Consider the following 14,510-nt stretch of genomic DNA (forward strand, 5'->3'; position numbering starts at 1 on the left):
TCCTTGTGCTGCTACCCCTCCTTGACCTCTGCGTCCACCAAGGGGGTCTTCCGGCTTTCCCCAACCCAACCCTGCCTGTTGTCCTGCCCTCCTGGGTTAGAGGCAAGCAGGACGTCTCAGTTGTGAAGCTGAGGCACCCAGGACCTCCCTGGCCTTGGGCTGCTACCTGGGACACAGAGGGACTGTCCTTCGTCTGCCCTATTCCCCTCCGCCCCCACAAGAACCAAGAGCTGGGTTTAGTGAATTCTTCTTGCTATGTATGCCTTTGACAGTCATCCCTCTTAACAAAGAGGGAATGGGAATTGTTAAGCAAGATTGAGCTTCCCATCTCTGGGTCTGACCACATATGCAGTATTCCACACCCGTGGCCCTCCATGTCTTTTTTTAAAAATAAATTTATTTTTCATTTTTAGTTTACAACATTCGGTTCTACAAGTTTTGGGGTTCCAAATTTTCTCTCCCCCCTCCCCCCAAGACGGCATGTAATCCAATGTAGGTTCTTCATACACCTTCACGTTGAACTTATTTATGTAATAGTCAAGTTGTAAAGAAGAATTATAACCAATGGAATGAATCATGAGAAAGGAGAAACAAAACCAAAAAAAGAAGGAAAAAAAGAGCAAATAGTCTGCCTCCATCTGCATTCAGACTCCATAATTCTTTTTCTGTATGTGTGTAGCTTTTTCCGTCATGAGTCTTTTGGAGGTATCTTTGCACCTTGTATTGATGAGAGGAGTCAGGTCTATCAGAGTTAGTCCTTACAGATACCGTGTGTCTGTAATCGTGTGTAATGATCTGGTTCTGCTCCCCTCACTAGGCATCAGTTTGTATAAGTCACTCCAGGTTATTATGAAGTCCGTATCTTCCCCATTTCTTACAGCACAGTAGTATTCCATTACCTTCATATACCACAGCTTGTTCAGCCATTCCCCAATTGATGGGCATCCCCTTGATTCCCAATTCTTTGCTACCACAAAAAGAGCTGCTATAAATATTTTTGTACATACGGGTCCTTTTCCCGCTTCTATGATCTCTTTGGGATACAGCCCTAGAAGTGGTATTGCTGGGTCAAAGGGTATGAACATTTTTATAGCCCTATGGGCATAGTTCCAAATTGTTCTCCAGAATGGCTGGATCAGTTCACAACTCCACCAACAATGTAACAGTGTTCCAATTTTCCCACATCCTTTCCAGCATTTATCATTTTCCTATTTCGTCATTTTAGCCAATCTGACAGGAGAGATGTGGTACCTAAGAGTTGTTTTGATTTTCATTTCTCTAATCAGTAGTGATTTAGAGCATTTTTTCATATGCCTATAGATAGCTTTAATTTCTTCCTCTGAAAACTGCCTGTTCATATCCTTTGACCATTTCTCAGTTGGGGAATGACTTGTATTCCTATAAATTTGGTTCAGCTCCCTGTATATTTCAGATATGAGGCCTTTATCAGAGACACTGGTTGTAAAGATATTTTTTCCCAGTTTTCTGCTTCCCTCCTAATCTTTGTTGCATTGGCTTTGTTTATACAAAAACTTTTCAATTTAACATATTCAAAGTTTTCCATTTTGCATTTTGTAATGCTCTCTATGTCTTGTTGGGTCAGGAATTCTTCCCTTTCCCATAAATCTGACAGGTAAACTATTCCTTGCTCTCCCAAACTGCTTATAGTATCAGCCTTTACTCCTAAATCATGAACCCATTTTGACTTTATTTTGGTGTATGGTGTAAGATATGGGTCTATGCCCAGTTTCTGCCATACTGTTTTCCAATTTTCCCAGCAGTTTTTGTGAAATAGTGAATTCTTAGCTCAGAAGCTGGATTATTTGGGTTTATCAAAGAGTAGATTGCTATAGTCGGTGACTTCTGCGTCTTGTGTACCTATCCTATTCCACTGATCCACGACTCTGTTTCTTAGCCAGTGCCCAGGTAGTTTTGATGACTGCTGCTTTATAGTACAGTTTAATATCTGGTATGGCTAGGCCACCTTTTCATTAATTCCCTTGATATTCTGGACTTTTTGTTCTTCCGGGTGAATTTTGTTATTATTTTATCCTGCTCTGTAATATGATTTTTGGTAGTTTGATTGGTATGGCACTGAATAAGTAAATTTAGGTAAAATTGTCATTTTTATTATATTAGCTCAGCCTTGCCATGATCAACTGATGTTTCTCCATTTATTTAGATCTGACTTTATTTGTGTGAGAAGTGTTTCGTAATTATATTCATATAGGCCCTGGGTTTGCCTTGGCAGGTAGCCTCCCAAATATTTTATACTGTCTACAGTAACTCTGAATGGAATTTCTCTTTCTGTCTCTTGCTGTTGGGCTTTGTTAGTAATGTATAGGAATGCCGAGGATTTATGTGGGTTTATTTTATATCTTGCAACTTTGCTAAAGTTGTTTATTATTTCAAGTAGTTTTTTACTTGATTCTCTAGGATTCTCTAAGTAAATCAACATATGATCTGCAGAGAGTGATAACTTAGTTTCTTCTTTGCCTATTCTAATTCCTTCAATTTCTTTTTCTTCTCTTAATGCTAAAGTTAACATTTCTAGTTCCAAATTGAATAATAGGGGTGATAATGGACATCCTTGTTTCACCCGGATCTTATTGGGAATGCATCTAGCTTATCTTCATTATATATAATGCTTGCTGAGGGTTTTAGGTAGATGCTATTTATAATTTTAAAGAAGACTCCATTTATTCCTATGCTTTCTAGTGTTTTTGGTTTTTTGGGTTTGTTTTTTTTTTTAGAGAGGGAAGGCAGGGCAATTGGGGTTAAGTGACTTGCTCAAGGTCACACAGCTAGTAAGTGTGTCAAGTGTCTGAGGTTGTATTTGAACTCAGGTCCTCCTGACTTCAGGGCTGGTGCTCTACTCATTGTGCCACCTGGCTGCCCCTTCTAGTGTTTTAAATAGGAATGAATGTTGTGTTTTATCAAAAGCTTTTTCTGCATCTATTGAGATAATCGTATGGTTTCTGCTGGTTTTGTTGTTGAAATGATCAATTATGCTAATAGTTTTCCTGATATTGAACCAGCCTTGTATTCCTGGAATAAATCCTACCTGGTCGTAGTGTATTATTCTTGTGATAAGTTGCTACAATCTTTTTGCCAGTATTTTATTTAAAATTTTTACCTCAATATTCATTTGGGAAATTGGTCTATAATTTTCTTTCTCCATTTTGACTCTTCCTGGTTTAAGTATTAGTACCATATTTGTGTCATAAAAAGAATTTGGTAGGACTCCTTCTTCACCTGTTTTCCCAAATAGTCTATAAAGTATGGGAATTAGTTGTTCTTAAAATGTTTGATAGAATTTGCATGTAAAACCGTCTGGCCCTGGAGATTTTTTCCTAGGGAGTTCATTGATGGCTTGCTCAATTTCTTTTTCTGAAATGGGGTTATTTAGGTATTTTTCCTCCTCTTCTGTTAATCTGGGCAATTTTATTTTTGTAAATATTCATCCATTTCCCTCAGGTTGTCACATTTATGGGCATAAAATTGGGCAAAATAATCCCTAATTACTGTTTTAATTTCCTGTTCATTGGAGGTGAATTCACCCTTTTCATTTTTGATACTGGTGATTTGCTTTTCTTCATTCTTTTTAATCAAATTGACCAAAGGTTTATCAATTTTATTGTTTTTTTCATAAAATCAGCTCTTAGTTTTGTTTAGTAGTTCAATAGTTTTCTTGATTTCAATTTTATTAATCTCCCCTTTGATTTTCAGTATTTCTAATTTGGTATTTAATCGGGGATTTTCAATTTGTTCTTTTTCTAGCTTTTTCAGTTGCATGCCCATTTCATTGATCTCCTTTTTCTCTATTTTATTCATGTAAGCGTTCAGAGATATAAACTTTCCCCTAAGAACTGCTTTTGCTGCACCCCATAAGTTTTGGTATGCTGTGTCATTATTGTCATTCTCTTGAACGAAGTTATTGATTGTTTCTGTGATTTGTTCTTTGGTGCACTCATTCTTTAGGATTAGATGATTTAGTTTCCAATTAGTTTTTAATTTATTTATTACAAATAATTTTTATTAATTTATTAATAAAATTATTAGTTTATTACAAATTATTACAAATTAATTTTTAATTTATTTATTACAAATAATTTTTATTGCATCATGATCTGAAAAGGATGCATTGACTATTTCTGCTTTTCTGCGCGGGATTGTGAGGTTTTTGTGCTCTAGTACATGAATATGTGCCATGTACCACTGAGAAAAAGGTATATTCCTTTTTATCCCCATTCAGTTTTCTCCAGAGATCTATCATATCTATCTTTTCTAAAATTCTGTTCACCTCCTTAACTTCTTTCTTGTTTATTTGGAGGTTAGATTTATCGAATTCAGAGAGGGGGATGTTGAGGTCCCCTACTAGTATAGTTTTGCTGTCTATTTCTTCCTGTAACTCCCTTAACTTCTCCTCTAAGAATTTGTATGCTATACCACTTGGTGCATGTATGTTAAGTAATGATATTGGTTCATTGTCTGTGGTGCCTTTTAGCAGGATATAGTTTCCTTCCTTATCTCTTTTAATTAGATTTATCTTTGCTTTTGCTTTGTCTGAGATAAGGATTGCTACCTCTGCTTTTTTTACTTTAGCTGAAGCACAATATATTCTGTTCCAGCCTTTTACCTTTACTCTAGGTGTGTCCCCCTGTTTCAGATGTGTTTCTTGTAAACAACATATTGTAGGATTATGTTGTTTAATCTATTCTGCTATTTGCCTCTGTCTTATGGGAGAGTTCATCCCATTCACATTCACAGTTATGATTACTATCTGTGTCTTTTTCTCCATCCTGTTTCCCCCTTGTTTGTGCTTTTATTTCTCCCTTCTCCCTTCCACTCCTCAAAAGTTTTGCTTTTGACTGCCTCCTTCCTCAGTTTACCCTCCCTATTGACTCCCCTTCCTTATCTTACCCTTTTCCCCTTGCTACTTCTTTCCTCCCTTCTGACCACCTCCCTTTTCTTTCTTCTCCTACTGCCTGTAGGACAAGTTAGATTTCTGTTCTTATCAGAGTATGTTATTCCCTCCTTGAACCAAATCCAATGAGAGTAAAGCTCAAACACTGCTCTTCTCCCTCCCTTCTTTCCCTCTACTATACTATGTTTTTGTGCCTCTTCATGTGATGTAATTTACCCTTTTCTACTACCTCCTTATCTCTTCTCCCAGAACCCTCCCTTTACATCTCTTAATTATGCTTTTTATCATTGTATCAGTTATTTTATACTGACACCCACAGTCTATGTGTATCCCTTTCAATTGTCACAATAACTGTACTATTCTCAAGATTGACATACTATATATATATATAATATATAAAACAATATAATCCTATATAAGGATGTAAACAATTTGCATGGCCCTCCACTTCTGCAAGGGAAGGGGGCAGGTGCAAAGACAAGCTGATGATGAGCACCCTGGGACCTCCAGCTTCAGCTGAGGGTGCCAGCTCCTGTGGACAGGGGTCTCAGGAGCTCCCAGGAGGATCCCTTTCCCATCTCACTTCCTCCCTCCTTACCTTCCCCCAACCACAGGAAGCCCAAGGGACCTGCCAAAGCCCCAGGGCTGAGAGACAAAGAGGCCTGTTTGTGCTGCCTGGCCTGGCCTGGCCTGGCTTTTCTTAAGAAGGGCTGGACTCCAGGAGCAAAGTACTAGAATTGAGGGGGGCCAGGGGCAGGTCACTCTGTGTGTGCCTTGATTTCAGAGCATCCATAGTGTCTGCCCAAGTGGGACTCTGGCCTGCCATGGATCTAGTGTCACAAGACTCAGCCCCACTCAAGGCCATGGATATGGCAGAGGGAGGCTCAGCCCCCTTTGAGGCCATGGCTGTGGAAGAGCAAGGCTCCTCATGGGTGTCGCAGAGCATAGACAGTGAGGCCCAGCCCCCTGGAAGGACAGGACCCTGGGTGTCTGGACAGGAACAACAGAAGGGTAGAGGCTTGGGGCCAGAGGCCATGGCCATCTGAAAAGCCCTCTGGCTAGCTGGGTCAGGGCTGTTTCAGGCTCAGTTGCCCATGTTCCCATGGTCACCATCTTGGCTTGTCTTCCAGGTCACCAACGAGATCACGCCCGTCCTGACCTACTCATACATGGCAGTCCTAGTGCCCATCTTCCTGCTCACAGACTACCTGCGCTACAAGCCGGTGCTGGTCCTGCAGAGCCTGAGTTATCTGTCCGTGTGGATGTTGCTGATCTTTGGCTCCAACATCCTCTCCATGCAGTTCATGGAGTTCTTCTTTGGCATCACCATGGCAGCCCGGGTGGCCTATTCCTCCTACATCTTCTCCCTCGTCAGCCCTGCACGCTACCAGCGGATGGCAAGCTACTCACGCTCATCCGTGCTCATGGGAGTCTTCACCAGCTCTGTGCTGGGCCAGATCTGCGTCACCGTGGGCAAGGTCCCCTTCATCACCCTCCACTACATCTCCCTAGGCTTCATGGTCTTCGGGCTGGTGCTGACACTTTTCCTGAAGCGGCCCAGGCGGAGTCTCTTCTTCAACCGCCCCCATGAGTCTGTGTGCAATGGGGCCTCGCCCTCTGAACTGGACCAGATGAACCCGGGAGAGGTGAAGTCCCCAGTGGGCAAGCCCAGGTGGCAGTTCCTGGCCGTCTGCAGGAACTCAGTGCTGGTGCGGATGCTGATGGAGCTTGGGGACATTGTCCGCATGCCGCAGCTGCGCCTCTGGTCCCTGTGGTGGGTGCTCAACTTCGCTGGATACTACCTGGTCTTGTATTATGTCCATATTTTGTGGAGTGAGGTGGACTCCACCAAGGTCTACAATGGGGGCGTGGACGCTGCTGCAACTTTGCTCGGTACAAGCCTGTTTTCTGTCGGCCCCCCTCCCCACAGTGCTCAGGAGGCATCGGGCCTGAGTAACCTGTCCTCTCTTCCCAGGGGCCCTCACCTCCTTCACGGCAGGCTTTGTGAAGATCCGCTGGGTGATGTGGTCAGAGCTGGTGATCGGAAGCATCACTGTCCTTCAGGCTGGACTCATTCTGCTCATGTATAACACCAGCAACATCTGGGTGTGCTACGTGTCCCTGGTGCTTTTCAGAGGCCTCCATCAGTTCCTGGTGCCCATCGCTACGTGAGTCTCCTCATGGGATCCCTTGGTGGGGCTGTGGTTGGGACAGGTGGCCCTGGGGACTCTGTGGGGAACAGCCCTGAGGCCAAACCTGGAAGCAAGGCAGGATGGAAGGGGCCCTGGCACTGGACTCAGGGACCATGAGCCCCGATCCCACCTGCCAGTCACTCACCACTACCCCTGTGGCCTTGGGTAAGGCTTTGCTTCCCTTGAGCAATCTCCTCATAGGGCTGTCATGTGGAGGGGAAGGAGGGATTAGCCTGCTTCTGACTGGCCCCAGAGGGCACAGCCAGGAGTCCTGGCAGAGAGGCTGGAGCTGGAGGATGCTGCCAGAGAAGGAAGCGGAGACCCTCACAGGCCACAGTGCTGGGCTTGGGACTCATTCCCTGGCCAGGACTCTGCATCCTAGGTGCTTCCCACTCCCCAACATTGTCTCCCAGTAGGCTGAGGTCAGCAGAGCTGCCTGGGGTGGAATGGCTACCTGGGGAGGGGCAGGGCTTCCTCTGGAGTCCCTCTGGACAGCCCATGGCCTGGCCAGCTCTCTTGGTTTGGATAGTGGTGTTTAGGAGGTCAAGGTCATTGCTTCCTCCAATTCCATGGTAACTCATGGCACCTGACCTCCTGTGGATGGACATCTGGCCTCTGCCTGCCCCGAGTCACTGGGATGATTGGGTCCATATATAAGGACAGTGCACATGGCAGGATCTCAGCCCTGTCTTCCCTTCCTGCCTCCTGGTCTCTGGCGCCATCTTTGTCCATGGCCGTTGGTTTGTTTGCAAAAAGAAAGAGGCTTCCAGAGTCGCACCCAGGGTTTGGTCTTTTACTTTTACTTTTGGAAGGCATCTTAGAGAAGGCCTGAGAGGGTCTCTGCTTCCTTCTGCAGACACCCTCCAGCTCTGGCCTCTCTGCCAGGCCTCCTGATGTGAGAGGCAGCCTCCTTCACACCCTAGGAGACCAAAGCAGACCTCAGGGCAGGGGACAGGTGTCTGTCCCAGAGGCCAGCGGCAGAGCTCTAGGGTTGATTGCCCTCCCAAATGGGCCTCTTGCCATCATCAGCCCCTGAGAACCCCTCTGAAGGGCTCATAGAAAGGTTTGCCAGGCTGGTCATAGGCCTTATCGCGCTTGATCCCACGAGGAAGGGGGTTGTGGATACTGCTGCCATCTTCCTGGTATAGATGGTGAAGCTGAGGCCCATCCAGGGCAAGTGACGTGCCCTGGCCACTCAGTTATTTGCCATTACAAAGAGGCTTCCTGTAACTGGCTGTTTGATCATCACAGCAATGCTGGGAGGGGGCTCATATATCTCGGATCTCTGATCACCCCAATTTCACTGGAGAGGAAACAGCCTCAGAGAGAGACCATGTCATCTGAGGTCACTAAGCCCCCTGGCCCTCTGACTGCAAGCCTGGCACTGCCCATGATGCCGCCTCTCGGTTGGTAGTGGGCGACCTCGGCTGGCAGAATGGGCAGAATTGGGAGTGCCCCAGGGCTCATGCTGCCTCTGCACCCTAGTAAGACTGAGGCTCATATGCCCATCTCACTGCAAGGCTTACAGAGCTCTCCCCTTGCCACAGGCCTCTGGGAAAAGATTCAGCTTGGCCTTGTAGAGTTAGTAAGACCTGGGTTCCAATCCCGTCTCTGACATGCTTTCTGTGTGACCCTGGGCCACTCTGTAGAACTATAAACCACAGATGAGTTGCTAATCAGCACTGTCGAAGAGACTTTACCCCCATGGGTAGGATCAGTTTCACTGCCCCCTGGCCCAATGTCAGCAGTGTGAGAATTATTCTCCCATTTCATAAAGGTGGGGTTCATGTTCAGTGACTGTCTCCGGGCTGCCCAGCCACCAAGTGTTAAAGCGATTCCTGAGCCCAGACCAGGCTCCCACAGGGATGCCCACGTTTTCTGCACTTAAAGCTCCTGCCCTTGACCTGGACACTGGGTTTGGGGCTCCCCTTTGTTTTTTAAATTGATGGCTGGTATCTTTCTGCCAAGTTTCCAGATTGCCTCATCCCTGACCAAGGAGTTGTGTGCCCTGGTGTTTGGGGTCAACACCTTCTTCGCCACCATCCTGAAGACCATCATAACTACCATCGTGGCAGACAAGAAGGGCCTCGGGCTCCCCGTCCGGTCCCAGGTATGTGGTCTCCAGTATTTGTCTGGTGCTTCCAGTTGGCCGCCACTGTGCCAAGTGTTTGCAGATAGGATCTCGTTTGATCCTCACAACAATACTGGGGGGGGGGGGGGGAGAGATGAGGAAACTGAGACAGGCGGATGTGAAGTGACTTGCCCAGGGTGACAACAAGCTTTAAAGCGTCCGGGGCCAGATTTGAACTCTGGTCTTCCTGACTCTGGCCTGGCACACTGACCACGTCCCCGGTACACAAACTCTCTGACTTTTCAAGCCCTTCAGAGCTTGGTCCTTGCCTGTCTTCTCTCCCTTCCTCCCGCATGCTACTGTCTAGCCAGACTGGCCTGCCCTCTGTCCCTTGTACGCAGCCCTTCATTTCCCACCTCCGCATCTTTGCCTTGGACATCCCCATACCTACAGGGTTACCCATGCAACTCCTTTGCCAGGTAGCTCAGGCACCGCCTTCTACAGGAAGCCTTCCTTACTGGCCTCTCCCTAACTGCCTCATTTTTATTTGGGAGTCTCTGTGGGTGAAGTGTGATGCCAGCATGACACCTACCTCCCCACTTCTCTCTTTCTTGCCTGACTCACTGCAAACTGTACTTACACTCCCAAAGCAGGGAATTTTCCCAGTTGGGGCGGGGGTGGGAGAGATAGCCATAGACGCTACACCATTCCAGCTTACTCTTGGGCCCTGATGGTGACCTTGGTGTGGAGGAAATACAAGTAATACACTTAAAACTATAGCTCCTCAAGCCCCCGCTGGAGTGCCTCCCATTCACACAAATCAGTGATAATGACCCTAGGAACTCTTAAGCATGAAACATTTACTAAATTAGAAGATAGGAATACCAGCAATTACCAAATAAAAGACAGAAGCAGGAATAATCAAAGCCTAATAGTCTCCCCCATAAACCCAGATCACACTCTGCCACGGATAAAGCATCTGTGGTGGCAAAAGTGGGCACAGACTTGAAAAACCCGTCAGCGAGGCGCATTACAACTCGTGCCTCGAGGTCCGCGGTCTGTTTAGGAAATGGCTTGTCCCCGTTTCAGTTTCTCAGTGAGACAATTCTAAGAAGCCGCTTTAGTCTCTGACTGGACAAGGCTATTTCGCTGCCCTCAAAGTAACATTAAGCTAACGACAACTTTAAGTCTGAGATCATCCGACTTCCCAGGCCTGCTCCTGTGACTGGGCAGGGAAGCAACCCGACCCTTGGTAACAAGGCCTTAGGCAGAGCTCTCCAGGGTCGCTCTGAGGGAGTCTGTGAGGGTCCTCCCCTTTCACCCATAAAGGAAGCAAAACTGAACGCTGGTAGGCCTTTGATTGTGCCATTTCATTTGAGCTGTAGGTGGCCGGAGAGAGCAAGGAGGTCTTTGCCAGCCAATCAGTCCCTCGGTGCAGGGTGATGCTTATCAGATCAGCTCCCTGCATCCGGCGCAGAGCCTGCGTTTTATGTGTCTGTCTAGTGAGCTGTACTTGGCTCCTGGCTGCTTTCTGACTGTTGATTTTTGACGCTCGGCTTCTCAGGCTGGCTTCTTATGTTTCACCCCCGTGCACTTCCTTGTATGTTGTGACTCGCCTCTGTCTTGGATTGAGAGACTCAAAATTCACATTTTTGGTGGATATGACGCAATCAGCTAATAGACCATCATTCCCTAGTCCCCCAAACAGTTCTTGGATGCAGAGTTTCCCAGCAATTGACTTCTAAGTCATAAAAATGACCATGTAAATTATTTGTTGGGAAGCAAAGCGCCACAGCCACCTGGACAGTTCTCAGGTGCTTTGCTCCTGAAAGGTGGCCTTTCACTCTTGGCCTCTCTGAACTCTCCGCCTTTCCCAAGCACTTCTTTCTGAGGGGCAGCTGCTCTCTGAGGCTCTCTGGACTGTGTTCTCCTGAAACATTCCTCCTGAATGCTGCTTTGTCAGTGTTTGTCACACAAATGTCCTTTTTCTTTCCCTTATGGTAAATAACATTTCCATGTGAGAAGGAAGAAGCTCTTCATCTGTCCATATCTGTACGGCACTTGTCGGCTCTGCTCCTGGAGGGGGTGTGGGGTGGGATTGTTTCCTTCTTTGTATGTGGATCCCCAGCACGTAACACAGTCTCTGGGGCGTAGTAGGTGCTTCCTTCATAGCAGGTGCTGATTCAGTGATTGATGACTGACTGACTAATGAACAGAACCGGAGTCACGCTCACCCCTGCTTTTCTCTTCCAGTTCCGAGTGTACTTTGGCTACTTCATAGTGCTGGCCGTGGCCTATTTCTCAGGGGCTGCGTACACAGCCGTGAGGCACTGTCGACAGAGCCGGCTCCAGGACATCCCCTTGGCCAATGAGCTGAGGAGCCCCGTGGAGATGTCAGAGAAGACGCAGAGCCCGGAGGATGATGGCATCACCGGTGTCCGTGCCTGATGGGACATGCCGGTGGTCAGAAGGACAGTCATGCGTGCTCAACACTACCCACTGTCCTTTCCACCCTACATAGGTGGGAAACGGGTCCAGAGGTGCTGCTGTGGCTTTGTCTCTTCTGCCACACCTCACACTGAATGTACTCTCGTTAGCTGGGTTTAGCTTCATGGTACGAGCACCTTGGGAAACCAAGGCTGGGAGCATGACCATATTAGGGCGGACGTATTAGTGTCCATCAATCTGATCTTGTTACGGTTCTCAAATCGTGGATAACTCATTTTTCTCAATTTGGATAAGAAATAGTTCTTACCCAGACCATGAAATGATGCCATCCAAAGCCTCAGTCACTTGGCTTAGTTAGCTGGGACACCATATAGAGAACCAGCTGTATCAGCTGCCCAAGGCCTTGCCCTAACCTTTGGCATGGCAGCTGGGCCAAGCTTGAGACAATCACAGTGGGCATCTGCCCCCCCACACACACACACATTCACACACACACTCATTCACTCACACACACACACTCATACACACACACTCATACACACACACGTATACACTTGTGTACATACACTCACATTCACACACACACTCATACACACTTGTGTCCATACACACACATTCACACACACTCATGCACATACATACACATTCACACTCACTCATGCACATACACTCACATTCACACACACTCATACACACTTGTGTCCATACACACTCATGCACACACACTCATTCACACGCTCATATGCACATACACTCACATTCACACACGTATATACTTGTGTACACATACTCATACACTCACATTCACACATACTCATACACACTTGTGTCCATACACACACATTCACACACACACTCGTACGCCCATACACACATTCACACACACGTATACACTTGTGTACACACACTCATACACATTTATGTACACATACATTCACACACTCACACTTGTACACACTTGTGTACACACGCAAACACACACTCATGCACATACACTCACATTCACACAGTCACACTCACACACATTCATGTACACACACACTCACACACCCAGGTTTGTTCACCGAATACCTTTGAGGTACAGATTATTCTCCTGATGGTGAGTTGTCCTCATGCCCTTACACACAAAAGGGATTTCCCATAAATAGCAGCGACCCTTCAGGAATGCAGCATTCCGCCTGCTTCCCCACTTGCTCACACCAGGCCTCCTGGTTTGCTGTGTCCCACCACCCCCTGCTTGGTGGCTTCTGGTTGCTGGAAGCTGCCTCAGACTCAAAATGTGCCAATTCGGGAATGCCAAGCGCTGGTGAGGACATCGTTCCTCTTTTGTCTAATGGCTGATTTCAACCTGCATCTTTTAGGCCTGTGTAAAGATGGGAGGAGGGATGCTACTGCTTCAGACTGGCCCCTGTTCACCCCTGGCCCTGCCCCCCACACAACTTTGTGTCCGTGGATCCAGCCTGGCCTGCAGTGTGATGGCAAGAGGAGATTACTGACCTTGAGGAAGGAGAGGCCCTGCTATGTACACAGGGGTCTGCTAGGGATAGGGAACAGGCTGGTCTTGGTCCCTTCCTGCTATGTATCTAAGCTGGAAGTCATGGCCCCAGAAGGCACTCAGGTCCTGCCTAGATATCCACCCAGAGCCTTCCTGAATCTTCATCCCCTGGACAGTTGGCTGCCCTCAGCCCGTCCCATTCTTTCCCATTTCCACTTCCCTCCCTGCTGAGAAGCTCCCTGGACCAGCTGCCGGTCAGCCACTTGAGGAGGCTTGGGTGCTCCATGAAACTACTCAGGCCTTCGGGAAAACTGTGAAAACTTCAGTTGCTTGTCTTGAAGAGGAGTTGTGTTTTTGCTGTTGAGACCTTCTGTCCCGTGAGATTGTCCCTTGGCTCCCTCTGGCTGAAGAGCCGGCCACATGGTCCTGTGTTTCTGGCTTCCTTATGGCCTGACATCCTGATGAATATTAGGCTCGTCAAGCCACCTTGTGGAGCCTCAGTTTTCTCATTTGTTAAATAGGTTAATACTGACCTACCTCACAGAAATGTTTGGAGGAAAGAAGGGGCATGTCTAGATGCCAGTAACCCAACAGTATTATATTCCCCTGATCCCACAGAGTCCAGGATTGGAGTCAGACCTGTGCCTCAGCTTCCCGCTCTGCAGTAAAGAAGCTGACTTCTTGGGCCCCGCCCACCCTGTCACCATGGTCCTCTAAAGCTTAGGCAGCAGTAGATACACACACCAGGCTGCTCCTGAGCTGAGAAACTCTGGGCCCCTCCCCAACCACCTCTCCCACCTCCCACTCCCATCCTGCTGTAGTCTCCATCCCTCACTCAGAGGAGGGCCCTCTTCTGAAACACCTATGGGTGGGGAAGTGCTTTGTTTGATATGTGTTCATTGGTTGAATACCACAAAACGACTCTTTTTCATTCTAAATCCAGTTTTATGATGTAAGAAGATTTCTTTTGTGTAATAAACCAGTTCATATGCAGAAAGGAGTTGGTGCCTGCTGCTTTGCTCTGGGCCCCCAGCCCTGTGAGTGCTGTTGGTTGGAGGGAGAGGGAGCAGGAGGGGCAGGAAGCCCCCCAGGGATGAAATTCTGAAGATGCAAAGAGAAAGGATTCCTACTGGGAAATGGAGTAGTTTTCTAAAGGGACTGGTGTGGATGCACAGGGAGCTCTCCAAGCTATGGAGGGTTCTAAAAGATGCATCTAGAAGTTAGAAGGGAGGGCAGACATCTGGAAGGTACAAGGCCCAGAGAAGTATCTCCGCCCTGAGGACAACAAGAAATAACCAAAGGGACATTGTAAACAGCCTTCAGGGCACAAAGGAGGGGGATCTGAGGCAGCACAGCCTCTGAAGGGAGACAAAAGAT

The 14,510-nt window shown here is 47.1% G+C and overlaps 1 protein-coding gene across 1 annotated transcript in view; it reads left to right on the forward strand.

Annotated features, from left to right (window-relative positions):
* SLC19A1 (solute carrier family 19 member 1) overlaps nt 1–14,133 on the forward strand; it is a 29,825-nt gene extending 15,692 nt beyond the window's left edge. Inside the window, exons 3-6 of the mRNA XM_036767673.1 lie at nt 6,058–6,820; nt 6,903–7,095; nt 9,088–9,229; nt 11,444–14,133. Of these exons, the coding sequence (XP_036623568.1) occupies nt 6,058–6,820; nt 6,903–7,095; nt 9,088–9,229; nt 11,444–11,638 (1,293 nt within the window). The 3' untranslated portion in view covers nt 11,639–14,133. The remainder of the gene's footprint in view (nt 1–6,057; nt 6,821–6,902; nt 7,096–9,087; nt 9,230–11,443) is intronic.
* Nucleotides 14,134–14,510: the final 377 nt, after the last annotated feature.

The sequence above is a fragment of the Trichosurus vulpecula genome, chromosome 7 (genome assembly GCF_011100635.1).
Source record: "Trichosurus vulpecula isolate mTriVul1 chromosome 7, mTriVul1.pri, whole genome shotgun sequence".
NCBI lineage: Eukaryota > Metazoa > Chordata > Mammalia > Diprotodontia > Phalangeridae > Trichosurus > Trichosurus vulpecula.